Here is an 18332-nt window from a genome sequence, read left to right as displayed (position 1 = left end):
TGCTGAATATTAGCTCCATAAACTAACAACACTGCCTTCATAGGCACTGTTCACTACCGCGTGTTCTCTTCTGTTCCCTCTAGTATGAACGGTTCTACCCATGTACAAGCAAATGGTAATGAATTTTCTGTAAATGCTCACTTGCACATGTTCGCTTCCATTCGTTCCATTGTAAACCGGGCTTTTAAGTGCTTAAAATTGGTGTCTGTGAATCCGGATAATTCCGCTAAGCGGCACTGCGTGAGTGATTTGCTGAGTCACGCACTATGTGGGCCGGGCTGTACAAACCACTGTTATAAGCTGTTCTTTGTGCGGCGAAAATGTAACCCCCCCCCCAAATACTTGGCAGTGCATTTCTTTCGCCGTCTTCTACCTCAAAGCCCAACTTGCTCATAATTAGGTTATTGATGAAATGGGCTACAACATGTCATCTCCTCAGCAGAAATCTACACATGGTGTACATAGTCGGGGAACACTTTTATTTATTGCACAAGAACCAACATTGCACAGATATTATGTCATTTTGAAGAAAACCCCTGAAAGTTTTTTCTTTTCTCCATGTATACTGCCACAGCATAGTTTGGTAATTTGCCCATAGTCAGCGCTAGTGGGGAAACATGGCGAGTTCGAGTGCGGAGCGAGCTTTCTGTGTTGGAGTTAGATGAAACCAAGTGTACTATAACTGTTCAACAGATATTTAGAACCAATTATGGTAAGAAGCTACCAACAAGGAAGGCCACTTACCACTGGCACAACAAATTCATTATGGTGGGTTGCTTGTGCACGGCAGATAGAAGCGGACGTCCCAGTGTGAGTGAAGTGAATGTGGAGCACATATGAGACACATTCGTAAGGGGTCCAAAGAAATTGCTTCATAGTGCATCCTGTGAACTCGAAATGGCTCCAATGACAGTGTGGAAAGTCCTGCGACAGAAGCTGTCTATGAAACCATTCAAATTAGGGCTAGTGCAGAAGCTCAATGATGACAACAAAGACAGGCATTTAGAGTTTTGTTCGCAGTTGCAACAATTGGATGGGGATGGCATTGCATTGTTGATCACTTAATTTTCATCGACAAAGCCACTTCTCACACTAATTAGAAAGTGAACAGGCATAATTGCCCAATCTGGGGTACAAAGCATCCCCACGAATGCACTGAAATTTGAGGGTAATTACCCAAAAGTAAATGGTTTTTGTGTCTTGTCACGTCGAAAACTGTATGGGCCATTCTTCTTCGCCGAGAGCACAGTCACTGGATATTCCTACTTAAGCATGTTGCTGCAATGGCTGATGCATCAAATGCAATCAGTCGCTTCTTTCATTTTTCAGCAGGATGGGGCTCCACCCCATTTTCATTGTGAAGTTCTTGGGTACCTGAACACAGAGCTACTGCATTGATGGGTCGGCCGTGCTATTGAAGGGGACAGCTGTTTCGTTAAATGGCTTCCTGGTATCACCAGATCTCCCTCTGTGTGACTCTCTTCTGTGGGGACACATTAAAATCTGGTGTATGTACTGCCTTTGCCATGTGCTGTAGCAGAGCTCCGGGACAGAATACATGAAGCGTCTGCCACAGTCGACAATGCCATGCTGGGATGGGTATGGCAAGAATTTGATTACCTTATGGGTGTCTGCTGGGTCACTCATGGTTCACATATCGAATGTTTGTATAAAATTCTTCCTGAGGGGACTCGTCAGGAATGTTGCGGTTGCAGTATTTTTATTACAAATGTTTAAATTTAGGTACTTGACATTTGTTGCAGGGTTTGTTCCCTAAAATCAATGCAAAACACAGTTCTTTGAAATATTCATTATTGGATTATGTAGGCTGTCGCTCCAACTGTGTAAGTAGAACCTGTTTGTCTGAAGAAATCCGTTGTTTATTCCTAATATGTAGATTCCTTTGTAAATATTGCTCAGTTTGAGGTATCATCTGCATCCTGTATATTTATCACAAGTTGGACAGAGGACTATTTTACTATCAGTGATTAAAGCACTGGCAATAGAAATCCATGTTTCAGCTCTGATGACAACGAAGACATGACCATTGCCATGGTTAACTTAAATGAAACTGACTGTTACACATTGTGAAGCATTTGAGCACAAGAAAAGAAAGCATTTAAAATGAGTCATTGTTGTTCTCATTGAACTCGTGCAGTTTAGCAACGGGATGGACAACAGTGTGAGACACAATAATAAAACTTAACGTTTTTCCCCCCCTTCTAGCTATATAACAAAAATTTATGGAACTTAATGAAAATGTATAATAGTTTCACAATAATATTAACATATGTTAAATTATCTAGTATAGTGTGAAATATGTATTATACCACAAAGTGTGTAAAATTTGTAATTTATTTGCAGTAATGGTTCTTTCAGTGTAATCTGTTGAAATTATTTTTTTAAATAATTACATATAAAGGAATAGGACATTTAATTATGTAAAATCTGGGTTCTAGTGGTCACTGTATATTCATGTAAGATAGCATTATCAGCACCTGGCAGAGTTTGGAAGGAGCCCCATAGTAGTTCTCAATTTGGCTGCTGGTCAAATGATGCAATCTATATGGCATTCAGATGTCAGTGGCTTAAATTAGACTGCACAGGAACGTGGGGGCAGGCATGTTGTCAAAATTCCAGTTGACCACGTAACAGGGTCCCTACACCATTGTGTGTCATTCTGCACCTTTGGTTGGCAGCTGGCAGCACCGAGACTCCAGAATTGCTGTTCCAAGCCTGGGCTGCTGTTAACATCACAACACAAATAGCTGTGTTTGGAGTGGTGCTGTAACTGGGAAACATGGATATCTAATGAATGGTGTCTCATCGTGTTGAGCAAGAATCGCAGTTTTTCTCTATACCAGATGAACATTATTGTCGAGTATGGTGGTGACCTGGGGAGGGGTCCTATTCTTCCAATGTTTCGATGAGGCACAGCAATGTTACTCATGGTACAGCGTGGGAACCATCGGATGTGACTTCAGGTCACAGCTATTAGTGATGGATAGAACTCTGATAGCACCATGGTAGGTCATGAACATACTGTGTTCTCATGTGTTACCTCTCATTTGACAGTATTGTAGTGCCATTTTTCAATATGACAGTGTTTTACATATGGCACAAGTGTTAATGAATGAATTGTCTGTGATCCCCAGTTTGGTCTCCGACAGAACATTTGTGGGAAAAGCTCACATTGAATATATCCTAATGCCAATAACCAGGACATCAGGGACCAGTTTCAGCAGTTGTGGGCCAGCTTGCCTTTGGATGGGATACATCAGCGTGGGATAGGATACATCAGTGTTATGACATCCTTGCCAACGATATCATTGCCCACATCCTGTCAACAGGTGATGCAACATTCTGTTGATAAGTGGGCTCATACTTCAAAGTCCCCCTCCCCCACTGAAGTAACATCACATGTGTTCTCAGCCCATTTCATTTCATCAGTCTCGTGTGGGTGCTTCAGGCATTGTCCATTATGTTTACAATTACAGCATTTTTCCAAATTACCAGGTTTTGTGTATTTGACACACGAACACGTGCGCTCACCAACACCATTCTTGTGGTTCTGATAGATAATAAATTTTCTGTTGGAGCAAGGATGATTTTTAAGATTTTGTGTTGGACATTTGTCTCAAAGTGATTGGCCGTTCCCATTTTTTTTCCTGCCAGTGATTAGCCAGCCTTACATATGCGACGAGTTATTTAGTTAGTCTCTTCTAGGATTATCTGTCTCTAATTTAAAATACTTAGTTTTTGTTATCTTGTGTGTACCAGGAAAACGCTCTCACTAGGTGTCTATTATCTGCTTAAAATCACTTGACAGAAATTGGCCAGATTTATTAATTCCTAATGAATATATCGTTTGTGACATTTAGTTTTTGTTAATCAGTATTTTTTTAAATGTACTGCACTTGTTGGTAATCTCTGTAATGGTAGCCCAAGTCAGTCTTGAATCAAAATCCATGTGAATTCCAGGAAGATTTTTGAAACGAGCATTAGTCACTTTAAACACATCCTTCATATGAAGTTTTTGTAATCTATAATGAGAAAGTTTACTCCAGCCTTACGTCTGTACTGTATTGCATTTGAGAAAAGTGTTCTTCAGAAATGGCAACTGTTAGAACCCGAGTTCTAGAAGAAAGTTCTATTTTAGTAAGATATTTGTTAAATGCTGTATGTTGAAAATGTAGGCTTATAGTCATCAGAAAGAGACTAGTAAACACCTGTGCTTTTAATGATACATGTACACTGTTTGTATAAGCAAATATAAGTAGATACTTCCACCCATCATTTTGTAATTTCTGTTGATTATAGTAAACTGAAATATTGCAATTATTCTCATGGTGTGCAATACTTGTAATTTTCAGGAATTCTGACTTATATTTGAATAAAATTCTGTGTTGAGTATTCAGTTGTATTGTTCTAATTTGAGCAAAAAATTGCTTTTGAGTTACAGTGGGTTATTGCCTCAATTTTATCTTGTAAATTTCTCTACTGTAGTGGAATTCACCCCTAAATAAACTGCAGATATGGACAAGAAGTGGTTAGACAGATGGTTTCTAATCTATTTTTACAGATACCTTGTTACTTGTTCGCCAGTAGCTGATGGTCATAGTGATAAAAAAACCTCAATTGCATGGGACATTCGCACTGGACAGGAAAAAAGATCATTTCCTCTAGATACGACGACGACGACAATATGGCCAATTCTTCGTTGGTCTCACGATGACAGATATTTTGCAAAATTAGGTACTGATATTCTTAGTGTCTATGAAACACCGGTAAGTGTATGAACATATTTTCTATGGGAAATATCTTGACATTATTACAGATCATTGTTTGTATCTATAAATCTTTGGATATTTCAGTCATTTGGTTTACTGGACAAGAAGAGTATAAAGATTACTGGTATAAGAGATTTCAGCTGGTCACCATCTGATAATGTTTTGGCATACTGGGTAGCAGAAGATAAGGACGTGCCAGCCAGAGTTTCACTTCTTGAGATACCAAGGTATGCTACTGTTCCACTGCAACTATATGTATTTCAGACAATTGCCATTGGCCTTCTGGAGGCTGAATTTTGTATTGTATGTGAGATACACTTCAGTATTTGTTATGAACATTTATCAAAGGTATAGGTCTGGGCTCATGATGCTCTAACTTGTAATTTTAGTGTTAGGAATGTTCAATGTTAAGTTAGTTTATCTGAATGCAAAATTTTTGCTAAATGGAACAAGCACAAGATATCTTCAGTTGATTAATTCCTATTAGCTGGGGTACTATGTGCAAAAGCATTTGCATATCAAAATTATTGAATGTTAACATATTGAGTAATACAGCTGAAAAAATACATTTATTGATACAAGAGTTAAACTTAACAGGCAGTAATGTTTCGAATCACTTTTATTAATGCTACCCATTTTGCTGCAGCACTTTCCTCTGCAGAGGAGAAACCGATTTACAACGGTGTACTACCAACTTTGTAATTGGGATAATTCGTAATTATGCAGTGAACAATAGACTTGCTGTTTGGTGCCTGTTTGAGGTTTTGAAGCAATGAGCTTCTGTTTTGCAGCGTCTAGTTACAAGCGGGTTTTCTTGCAATTTTTCCTATGTAAGTGGAATAAAAAAGTGGCAAATGAAAGTCCTCTGTTTGTATGGTCACTTGTGGAGTGTAACTGTAAATGGAATGATGTAATTATATTAATATATGTAAAAAAATGGTTGTTGTTAAATAATCTTGATTAAGAAAAAATGCATTTTTTACAGTCGCAATGAAGTCAGAGCAAAGAATCTTTTCAATGTCGCAGATTGCAAGATGTATTGGCAAAAGACAGGAGACTATTTGTGTGTGAATGTGAATCGATATATGAAACTTACAAGGAAGGAAAAGAATGAAATCAAATACAGTGTGAGTAGATGTTTTCCAGTAATTAATTCTGTTTAGATGTTAAACTGTTTGTCATAAAACTGTTTTGTTGTGATCATGTTGTCTCAGATTTACAAATAACATGTCTACTGCTTGTCATTTAATTAAAAGTTGTTTCAACCAATTGGTGGTTGGTAGTTAGCATCAAATATAAATACTGTACCAGAGTGTTAGTTGATTGTTATCCAGAGGAAATGCTGTACTAGTAAGTAGAGGGAAAACCTCTTGTAATTAACTGTTTTACTTCGGAAAATTCTACATAAGTGAGATAAAATTTAAGCTTTCTATACACAGATTGTTGTTCAGGTCATAAATAATGCGCAAACATCTTTGGAAAAAGTTTTTTTCCCCCCATTGTGTTATTAAATTGCTGTTGTTGTTGTGGTCTTCAGTCCTGAGACTGGTTTGATGCAGATCTCCATGCTAACCTATCCTGTGCAAGCTTCATCATCTCCCAGAACCCACTGCAACCCACATCCTTCTGAATCTGCTTAGTGTAGTCATCTCTTGGTCTCCCTCTACGATTTTTACACTCTACGCTGCCCTCCAATACTTAATTGGTGATCCCTTGATGCCTCATAACATGTCCTACCAACCGATCCCTTCTTCTGGTCAAGTTGTGCCACAAACTTCTCTTCTCCCCAATCCTATTCAATACTTTCTCATTAGTTATGTGATCTACCCATCTAATCTTCAGCATTCTTCTGTAGCACCACATTTCGAAAGCTTGTATTCTCTTCTTGTCCAAACTATTTATCGTCCACGTTTCACTTCCATACATGGTTACACTCTATACAAATACTTTCAGAAATGACTTCCTGACACTTATACCTATACTCGATGTCAACAAATTTCTCTTTTTCAGATATGCTTTCCTTGCCATTGCCAGTCTACATTTTATATCCTCTCTACTTCGACCATCATCAGTTATTTTGCTCCCCAAATAGCAAAACTCCTTTACTACTTTAAGTGTGTCATTTCCTAATCTAATTCCCTCAGCATCACCCGACTTCATTCGACTACATTCCATTATTTTCGTTTTGCTTTTGTTGATGTTTCTTATATCCTCGTTTCAAGACACTATCCATTCGTTCAACTGCTCTTCCAAGTCCTTTGCTGTGTTTGACAGAATTACGATGTCATCGGCGAACCGCAAAGTTTTTATTTCTTCTCCATGGATTTTAATACCTACTCTGAATTTTTCTTTTGTTTCCTTTACTGCTTGCTCAATATACAGATTGAATAACGTCGGGGAGAAGCTACAACCCTGTCTCACTCCTTTCCCAACCACTGCTTCCCTTTCATGTCCCTCGACTCTTATAACTGCCATCTGGTTTCTGTACAAATTGTAAATAGCCTTTCGCTCCCTATATTTTTCCCCTGCCACCTTCAGAATTTTAAAGAGAGTATTCCAGTGAACATTGTCAAAAGCTTTCTGTAAGTCTACAAATGCTAGAAACGTGGGTTTGCCCTTCCTTAATGTAGCTTCGAAGATAAGTCGTAGGGTCAGTATTGCCTCACGTGTTCCAACATTTCTACGGAATCCAAACTGATCTTCCCCTGCGGTCGTCTTCTACTTGTTTTTCCATTCGTCTGTAAAGAATTTGTGTTAGTATTTTGCAGCTGTGACTTATTAAACTGATAGTTGGGTAATTTTCACATTTGTCAACACCTGCTTTCTTTGGGATTGGAATTATTATATTCTTCTTGAAGTCTGAGGGTATTTCGCCTGTCTGATACATCTTGCTCACCAGATGGTATAGTTTAGTCAGGACTGGCTCTCCAAAGGCCGTCAGTAGTTCCAATGGAATGTTGTCTACTCCGGGGGCCTTGTTTCGACTCAGGTCTTTCAGTGCTCTGTCAAACTCTTCACGCAGTATCATATCTCTCATTTCATTTTCATCTACATCCTCTTCCATTTCCATAATATTGTCTTCAAGTACATCGCCCTTGTATAGACCCTCTATATACTCCTTCCACCTTTCTGCTTTCCCTTCTTTGCTTAGAACTGGGTTTCCATCTGAGCTCTTGATGTTCATACAAATGGTTCTCTTATCTCCAAAGGTGTCTTTAATTTTCCTGTAGGCAGTATCTATCTTACCCGTAGTGAGAGAAGCTTCTACATCCTTACATTTGTCCTCTAGCCATCCCTGCTTAGCCATTTTGCACTTCCTGTCGATCTCATTTTTGAGACGTCTGTATTCCTTTTTGCCTGCTTCATTTACTGCATTTTTATATTTTCTCCTTTCATCAATTACATTCAATATTTCTTCAGTTGCCCAAGGATTTCTACTAGCCCTCGTCTTTTTACCTACTTGATCCTCTGCTGCCTTCACTACTTCATCCCTCAAAGCTACCCATTCTTCTTATACTGTATTTCTTTCCCCCATTCCTGTCAATTGCTGCCTTGTGCTCTCCCTGAAACTATGTACAACCTCTGGTTCTTTTAGTTTATCCAGGTCCCATCTCCTTAAAATCCCATCTTTATGCAGTTTCTTTAGTTTTAATCTACAGGTCATAACCAATAGATTGTGGTCAGAATCCACATCTGCCCCTGGAAATGTCTTACAATTTAAAACCTGGTTCCTAAATCTCTGTCTTACCATTATATAATCTATCTGAAACCTGTCAGTATCTCCAGGCTTCTTCCATGTATACAGCCTTCTTTCATGATCCTTGAACCAAGTGTTAGCTATGATTAAGTTGTGCTCTGTGCAAAATTTTACCAGGCGGCTTCCTCTTTCATTTCTTTGCCCCAGTCCATATTCACCTACTAAGTTTCCTTCTCTCCCATTTCCTACTACTGAATTCCAGTCACCCATGACTATTAAATTTTCATCTCCCTTCACTATATGAATAATTTCTTTTATTGCTATGCTATGTTAATTTGACATACCATTTACTCTTCTCCTTGTGTCCTTTTTTCTCCAGTTTCTCATGTTTAGCTTAAAGGATTCACACAATACAATTTTTGGATTGACTAAATCTAGAGCATTTCAGTATTTATTTATGTATGTGTGTATTCTTTTTCAGGGAATGTATTACAATTTTGAAATTTTTCACATGAGGGAAAAGCAGATACCTGTAGACAGTGTTGAAATCAAAGAAAACATCCTGCAGTTTGATTGGGAACCAGTTGGTTCAAAGTTTGCAATTATCCATGGTGATACAAACAATACTAGTGTAAGCTTCTATGGTGTCAAAACAGGACAAGCACCAACACTCCTGAGTATGTTCTCATCTTTCCTACACATTCATGTGCAGTACTTTTTGTGTTCATCTTCAGAAATAAATATTTATAATAAATTACATAGGCTAACCCCTTTTTAATTTATTCTGAATTTTACTTCTCTAGTTAGTAATGTTCCTTTGATCACATTTATTTCTATGTAAATTTGAAAATGTACCAGTATTAGCAGAGGTTGTTATGCTTTTCAGAAAAATTTGAGAAGAGGAACTGTAACAAAATGTATTGGGCACCATGCGGACAGTTCATTGTTTTAGCCAGTGATGCTGGATCGTTGGAGTTTGTTGACACAAATGATTTTGTTATAATGAATACAACAGAACATTTTAATGTGTCACATATTGAGTGGGACCCAACAGGTCGGTATGTTGTTACTGCGGTGACAGTCTGGAAAGCGAAGGTGAGACCACTTTTAATATATTTGTAAGTTAAATTAAGGTATATCGCTTCTATAGTAATTGAACTAGACCTTCAACATTTCCTTGTTTCAAACAAACAACTAAAGACAGTAATTTGCCTAATATCTTGCTTCTCCGCCAATTATTTCCTTAACTCCTTACTGAACTCTTCGTTATGTCAGGTCATTAATTAGTTTCATAAGGACCTACCATGGGAAATTCCTTAAGTTTGTCAGTAAGCTGGGCCTGATGCATTTGATGTTTTGCCAGAATTGTAAGCGATTCCCTTCGTTGTGACAAATTTACAAACCAGTTGGGTATTAGTTAGAATTAATTTATAAAAATATGTGAAAATTAATGTGTTTATTAATTTAAAATTGCTTAAGTGTGCCTCCACATTTTTGAAATTTCATTTTCTGCTGTAACAAGTGGTACTCTCTAATCTGAATCAGTTCTCTCTTGCTATTGGAAGGGGACAGGAGTCTGCTATACATTTGAGGTTTCAGCCAAAAGGCCTTCTAAAGTGCACACACACACACACACACACACACACACACACACACACACACACACACACACACACACACAACTCACATACAGTGATCACGTGTGTGAATGAGGGGTGTATTGATGGGTGGGGGGAGGGGCATGGGTTTTATACTTTAGGAGAAGGCCTTTTGGCCGATGGCTCAAATGTATAGCAGTCTTTTTGTTGTGCTTGTTTGTGAATGAACATCTCCTCTATATGGCAAGCAGCAATACATGCTTTGACAAACTGCCTGTTGGCTTCTGTCTTGGATTCTTCAGCCAATGTTTGTTCAATGATTTTTCTGTCATTTTGTGAGCACAGGTTGCTGGCATTGTCAAAGCTTCACGCTCCATTGCTGGTTATGTAATGTAGTAGAGTTCGCAGCCACAAATTATATGTACCTCGTGCGCCAGTGTCAAAAGGCTTTCCGTGGTCATTTCAGTTTGGTTTTCTCCTTGTTACGTGTAGTGGTCATTCACTGCAGCACAGGAATCCAGGATCGATTCTCCTTGAGGCTTTCTTCTTTCTTGTTGAAGCTGTTCTTCTTTGTGTGTTTCTATAGCTTCTCTGAACAAGTGGGCGTGATAGCTCTTCCCTATAGCACGAACTTCTGTGTCGGCCAATTTTACTTTTTGGTCTCTCGGAGTGTGTACTCTGCCATGGTCAATTTCTCCACCTGTCCCAACCTGCAGTGCCACTATGGTCTCAGACCCTCGTGTTGATTGATTGTCCAGTCATTCTGACATAAACTTTCCCACATGTACATGATGTGCGGAATATTCCCGACATAGCAATTAGGCCCCTTTTCTCCTTTGCTAACCTAAAAAGCTCTTTGATCTTCTTTGTCGGTTTATAAATAGTTTTTACACTCTCTGCTCAGCATACGACCACTGTGTTCATCACTCTGGGAATTGTAGAGAGGCTGTACACAAAATTTCTGTTTCCGATGTGTCACTTAGTCATGTGTTTGACTCTATAATACTTCTTACGTAACTGGTGAAAATGCTCCTCAGAACATTTACCAGTTGTTGCATTTCATGTCTGATGTGCTGTGGCTCACATATTCGTCTCGCTTTAGTTACGAGCGTATTAGTCATGCCTCTTATCTGGCTCGGGTTGTGATTTGACGGTTTGTGCCCGTATTGATCCGTTCGGTCATTTTTAGATACATGCTGTGTACCAGTTTCTCACCATCCCTTGTGACCAGCACATCTAGAAAGGTAGTTGTTTGCCCTTTTCTACTTCCATGGTAAATTTTATGTTGGCATGGAGGCTGTTCAGGTGTCTTAAGAAGTCACCGAGCTGTTCCTCACCATGGCTGCACACAGTGAAGGTATCATCGACATATACGCACCACACCTTAGGTTCATGAGGTGCCAAGTCAATGCCTGTGCTTCGAAATGTTTCACGAAGTAGTTTGCCACAACTGGACTAAGAGAACTACCCATAGTGACACAAAAGAGGACTACCCATGGTGATGCCTTCCAGCTGTTTGTAAAAGATGGCATTCCATGTGAAATAACGCGCGGTGAACCATGCGTGAAAGAGCTTGGTTATCTGTTGGAGGAAAAGGGAACCAATTTGCTCCAGAGTGTCACTGAATGGCATTTTGGTAAACAGAGACACAACATTAAAACTGGTCAGGATGTCATTTGGTCAATGTTTTAGTTCCTTCAACTTCTTGGTGAAATGCCCTGAGTTCTTTATGTATGTATGTCTTCCCCATGTGCAGCTACAGCAGACAGGCCAAGGCCAGTTTATACGTCAGTGAGCCAGGAGCACTAACAATTGGTCTTAATGGTACATATTCTTATGGTCATCTGGTGATCTATACAGCAAAGGTGATACGGCTCCTATGTTGCACATGTTCCTCTGTATGCCCGCTGAGAGAGAAGACACTTTGATTAACCAATCAGTATTTCGTGTGATCTACTGCGTCGGGATCTGCACTTGGTTTTCGGTGCGTCTTTGGACCAAGTAAGTCCAGGATCTTCCACTTGTAATCTTCAGTCTTCATTACGAAGGTCGCATTTCCCCTATCGGCAGGCAGAACCAATATACTCCTGTTGGGATTAAGACTTCATAGCTTGTGCGTCTTCTTTATTCTGGTTGCAAGCTGGTGGGTTTGCTTTGTGCAGTACCCTGGTTGTTTTAGTGCATATTTCCTCAGCTCTTTTACAAGGAAGGGTCCAGATGGCTGCTGCGGTATTAGCAATGATGTCCTCAATGGGTATAGTTCTTGGGGTGATAGTAAAATTCCCTCCTTTTTGAAGGATAGACTCTTTGATAAGTTGTCATTTAGTGAGATTGACCACTGTGCAAGACAAGCCAGGAATCGTCTTGTTAAGCTGGTTCCAGCGTCTTGCAGACTTTCTCTTCTATTGCTCCAGTGCAGCACTCAAGTTCACTCTGCATGCCCCTGCGAGTGATGCTGTTGATCTTACCTCAGTTGTCTCAATGCATTCTGCTGCTTAATTGTTACAGAACGTCCAAAACTTCATCTGTTGTTGCCAAGTATCTCCGTGCTACATGAATTCACTCACAAAGCAAAACTTATTCCATTCTGTCATATTCAGTGTCCTCAGGTGGTGGTCAAAAGACATTTTAAGAACTTTGACATAGCCCCGTCACCCCACACCATGACAGAAAGGTGAGAGAGAACGTCATTCACACTTTCTCAGGTTTTTGGGCTGATATTTTTTTGATGATTTTTCATTTTGAAGTGCAGACATTGAACTCTGCACCTTGTAAACCTAAGGTGTAGTACAGATATGTCGATGATACCTTCATATGTGTGGAGTCATGGTGAGAAACAGCTTGATGACTTCTTAAAACATCTGAACAGCCTCCATGCCAACATAAAATTTACCATGGAAGTAGAAAAGGACAAACAGCTACAGTTTCTAGATGTGCTGGCCACAAGTGGTGGTGATACCCTGGGACACAGCATGTATCAAAAACCGACTCACAGGGACTGAAACCTGCACAAACTGTTGAATCATCACCAGAGCCAGAAAAGAGGCACTATTAATATGCTCGTAATGTGAGCAAGAGGAATACATGAGTTGCAGCACCTCAGACACATGATGCAACACCTGGAACGTGTTATGAGGAGCAATAAGTGCTCCACCATTTACACAAGAATTGTCACAGTCAAACACTCGGCAAAATGACACACTGTAAAAAGAAATGTAGGGTACAACCTTTCTGCCATACACTCCCAGAGTGGAGGACAGAATGGACCATAAATTGCGCAGACAGTGTGTAAAGACTATAAACCAATAAAGATGATCAAAGAGTATCTCAGATTGGCAAAGGAGAAAAGAGTACTTGCAGTGTCTGGAATATACCACATACCATGTAATGCAGAAAAGTTTATGTTGGAATGACAGGACGATCAATCAACACCACAATCACAGAACATAGTGTTGCAGGTTGGGGCAGGTGGAGAAATTGTCCGTGGCGCACGCAGTGTGTGAGGCAACCACATAACAAAATTTGCCAACGCAGAAGTTCTTGGCTATAGACAAGACCTCTCACACCTGCTTGTTCTGAGAAGCTATAGAAATGCACATACCTAAGAACAGCTTCAACAAGAAAGAAGAAAGCCTCAAGGTAAACGGATCCTGGATTCCCGTGCTGCTGTGAATGCCTGCTGCAGATAACGGGGAGAACAAAACCTGAAATCACCACAGAAGAGCTCTTGGATGTTGGCACACCAGGTACATATAGTCTGTGGCCACGAACTCAACTCAGTCTATCACCAGTAATGGAGGGTGAAGCTCTGACAATGCCAGCCACTCATGCTGGCAAAACATCAGAGAAATCATCAAACGAGCATCAGCCAAAGAACCCGAGACAAAAGCCAACAAGCAGGTCATCATCAAGTAGCCACAAAAGTGTTAAAAATCTATCCTTTACTATAATACTGTCAGTATTTCATCCTGGATTTTCCATTGTTTGACAAAATATACTCCAGTATCCATTTATTGTTAGAATGCTTGCTGTGCTGCATCCTAGTTATTTGTGAGAAGGTATTAACAGAAAGTGTTTCTGTCCACTGAGTGCCAGCCTAATTTGAAATTAAATGCAGCTTAAAATAATCCTGGTATTCACCTTATTCCTATCCAAGGCGGTGTGCATGTGTACGCATGCTGTAGGTAATGTCACAAATATTACTTGCTTTGTGGTTCTTTTTGTTGCAAAACATGCATTTGCTGAAACCTGTTCATGTACATATTGTCGGATTCTCTTTCAAAAACAATTTGCCTCTGGCAGTTTCTAATTTCTATTTTTCAGCTCTTGACAAAAAACTAGCAAACTAAACAATTTTGCTAAATTCTATATGATTTAATGAAATACAAACTAGGAGAATGCAGGCAGGCAGTTTTGCCCATGGTAGAATAAATTTCCTCTAAGTCTTGCTGCCAAATGTGAAAATGCAGTGAATAGGTAGTGAGCCTAACTCCTTGACAATCTTCTCCATTGGCAACAGAGAAACTTAACTACCACGGCAAAATCATTGCTGCTTCTAGGATGAAGGGTTATTTCTGAAAATTACGGTAGCATTGATTTCTTATATTTACTTCATTCTTTGTTACTGATTAGAATCTTCCCTTTTATGTAGTTGCTAATACTACATACCTATTGTAATCAAACAGAATTAGTTACTCATGTTCCTTCCACAATCTGTATTAATTTATTTGTCTACTTTGCTATTATCCGATTTCAATTTCATTAGTTATTTCACGTACACCACTAAAAATAATAATGCACACTGCTTAATAAGTTCACACTTATGCCTGCAAGATGTGACCTAATTGTGAGGGAAACAGCACTTAAAGTTGTTATAGCCTGTAATGTTGATATAATATAAAGTGGGCCAGTTTCACCTTAAGTTTGCATATACACTACTACTTGGCAATTCACAGTTACGAGCCTGGCAGAATTTCATCAAATCACATTCAGACATTGGCATTATATTGTCCTTTGCCAATAACAAGTTACCCCAGAGGCTCGCCACTATTTGGTGGGTTCGTGCTTGACTACCACGGGGCCCCAGCCTTTGCAGCATATTTCCCCTTTTGTGCTGCATGTCCGTTATCTTGCTATTCTTTTTCCCCCTGCCTTGGGGAACATGTCTGGGATATTTTCAGAAAGGTGTTCTGTGTTTTCAGTAACAGATATCAGAAAACCCTCTCCTCTGTTTTTCGTTCCTTTTCTCTTTCTTCGTTCCCCTTCTCTTATACCTCCTCTGCTTCGGTGTTTGAGTTCCCTCTTCTTCCTCCCTGTGAGCTCCTGAAGGCGCCTGGTGCGTAACAGGTGATTGGGTAACGCGTAATTCCCAGTCCCGGATTTATAGGTAGGGTTCGCGCATATCCGTGGTACAGGCTAGGCCCAGGGAGGGGTGACTGCCTGACCTGCATATTCACAGTGCAGATAAAAGTAAAAAATGTTTTTTGTACTGTAGAAACAATTTTTTCATTAGAAGACTCGCTACTGAAAACCCTGCATTAATAAGTAACTATGCTTCACAATTTAATATGTATGTATCTAAGTAAATCTAAAGTGGTAGAAGAGTTTCCCTGCTTGGGGACATGTATTTTTAATTATTCATTGTTTATCTGACAAATACTGCTTGCATATGAGAAAATAAAGCCATTTCAATTTTTCTTATTTAAGGAAGACAATGCTTACTGGATCTGGTCATTCCAAGGAAAAATACTGAGTCGGACACCTGTGGATATGCTTTATTGCTTTACATGGCGACCTCGGTTGCCAACTTTGTTGACACAGAAACAACAGAATGAAATAAAAAAGAATCTTAAAAAATATAGCTCTCAGTTTGAATCAAAAGATCGTACACGTATGTGGAAGGCATCAAAGGTGACTGTTGATTTCATTATTCGTGTAACTATTTCTGTAGCCCAGTTTGTTGTTGTTACTTCAGCTTCTTAAACGTTAACCATTTAAACTTCCAGGAATTGATAGAGAAACGAGCAAAACTAAAGGATGAATTTGCAGAGTATAGAGCTAAATGCACTGATCAATGGATGCAGCAAAAGGATAGGCGTATGGCTCTCAGAAACAGTGAGTGTTTGTTTTACCCATTTTTTGTTGTATCAGCAGGCTCGTCATTACTTTAATACAAATATCACTGGTTTTTACATTCTTCATTTCCATTAGCAATGCTTGACCATATTACTTTGTGTATGAGATATTCCTATGTCAAGTATTGCAATTTAGATATTATTGCCCTTTCTTAGCTGGTCCTTCCTATCAGCGATTCAGAATCTCTTCCAAATAAAAGATTTATCATTTATGTATATTTAAAGGTAAGCAGTATTAGCTATAATCAAATAAATATGTTAACTGGTGCACTTGTTTCTGTTATGTACAGCTGCTTGTGTGTTTACAAGAAAGCATTAAAGTCATTGTTGTCAACGATAGCTACAAAAATTTTAATGAAACAGTGGAAAGTTAGAGAGACAAATGTGGCTATGAATGCAACCACTTATGATATATGGTGTTGAGTGGTCGATAAACACAGATAAGAGATCAAAAATGTTGCTATGCTTTTAGACAGTGCCCGTCTTCAGAGCTAACTAATAAAGAAATTGTGTATGTACACACAGCGCGCGGTTATATTGTCCCTGTTGAATTATATTTTTCTGGTGCTTCAAATCTTATTCTTTGAAATTCCATCGTTTCATCGTTCCTTCTGGCATCACATGCACATGTAAAAAAAATGACTGACTCTAAAAGTTAGTGGGTTTTTTCCCATCCTTGCTCGTATGGTTCTAGTTTTTCCTATTAGAAAATGGTAACCTTTTCTAAGTCTTATTGTTTCTTTCATTATTTATACTTTTGCATTTCTGTCGCAACATTAAATATGTAATTTGTGCCTATGTTTTATCTCAAATTTACTCATTATTGTTATCTTTCTTGCAGATATTGATACTGATGAACTTGATTCAGACCCAAGAAACTTTGAAGAGGAAGTAGTAGAATTTTTTGTCAAAGAAGAGAGGATATTGTTGGACTAAAGTGAGGATCTGAAGTAGAAGCCATTCTTGGAAACCTCTGACAGTGGACATACAGGAATACAGTATTTGTAGATATACTGTTAAGTATTGGTGAATGTGGGGAGCGGTCCCCATGTGTAACTTCAGTATGTCTCTGTATTGTGTGGAGAAGTATTGGGGGAGTGTGACTTCCTATCACTGCGAACTCTGTTTTTCTAGAATGACATTTATGAAAAACTGTCCAGGGCAGTCTGTGCTTAAGTCGGTAATTTCATTTGTGTGTTGTGGCCTTGTAATACTGAGTTGCTTACCAGTACATTGTTATAAAATATTACCATTCAAACTGTATTTTGGCAAACTCTACCATGTTCCATATAGAATATACCAGCAATTAAATAAATGTATTTTATTTTTTATTTTTTTTATTTTTTTTATTTTATTTTATTTTTTTTAATTGCATTTCATCTGTACAGATTGTGCTATAATAGCTGGAAATAAGAAAAGTGTTCGTAATCATTTGGAAAATCGCAAAAAGAGTATACTATATTACACTGTACAGTGCCTATCGGTGCCACATAGTAAAAACTGTGTTTAAAATTACTGAAGTATTTTAGTCTTTGTGGCATCATTTCAACCCTTTTTCATTAGTAAGTACTATTGTAGCACAAAACTTACAGTTCAGTATAGACTGTTGAGTCACTGGATATCAGATGTCCATCAAGGGATAATTTTGGCCAGTTGTTCCAAGAACTCTGTGTTAGTAATGAGGGCTTCTTGTTGCCCCATGTTCTTAGTGACGGCAGTGCTCAGTGAACGAATTAGGATGACTGACTTTCATTTACGCTATTTCAAAAATTTTGTGGCAATGTTGTTTACATTAGTCGGTGTAGCTTGAGTTCCTCCAGTTTATGTTTATAAGGTAAGCTGAACCACACCAAGTACTTCGAAAAGAAATAACTGGATGGCAGCCCACTTTCTAGCTTTTTCGTGGGTTCATGCTCAGTTACTACGGAGCCTCAGCCTTTGCCACATCATGCTGCCTTCTGTCCTCTTGGCTATTCTTTTTCCCCTGCCTTGGGGACCATGTCTGGGACGTTTTGGAAATATGTTCTGCATATTCAGTAGCCGATATCAGAACAGTCTCCTCACTGGTTTTTCGTTTGTTTTTTCCTTTCTTCATTCCCCTTTTGCTATCCTT

At 39.0% G+C, this 18332-nt stretch overlaps 1 protein-coding gene across 1 annotated transcript in view; it reads left to right on the top strand.

The window, feature by feature from the left end:
- Positions 1-17550, top strand: part of LOC126334714 (eukaryotic translation initiation factor 3 subunit B) — a 79431-nt gene extending 61881 nt beyond the window's left edge. The window contains exons 6-13 of the mRNA XM_049997225.1: positions 4583-4787; positions 4875-5017; positions 5776-5917; positions 8969-9164; positions 9374-9582; positions 15792-15995; positions 16091-16199; positions 17061-17550. Of these exons, the coding sequence (XP_049853182.1) occupies positions 4583-4787; positions 4875-5017; positions 5776-5917; positions 8969-9164; positions 9374-9582; positions 15792-15995; positions 16091-16199; positions 17061-17155 (1303 nt within the window). The 3' untranslated portion in view covers positions 17156-17550. The remainder of the gene's footprint in view (positions 1-4582; positions 4788-4874; positions 5018-5775; positions 5918-8968; positions 9165-9373; positions 9583-15791; positions 15996-16090; positions 16200-17060) is intronic.
- The last annotated feature ends 782 nt before the right edge of the window (positions 17551-18332 follow it).

Source organism: Schistocerca gregaria, chromosome 2 (genome assembly GCF_023897955.1).
Source record: "Schistocerca gregaria isolate iqSchGreg1 chromosome 2, iqSchGreg1.2, whole genome shotgun sequence".
Classification (NCBI taxonomy): domain Eukaryota; kingdom Metazoa; phylum Arthropoda; class Insecta; order Orthoptera; family Acrididae; genus Schistocerca; species Schistocerca gregaria.
The sequence above is the reverse complement of the archived record's forward strand: the minus strand, read 5'-3'. Positions and strand labels throughout refer to the sequence as shown.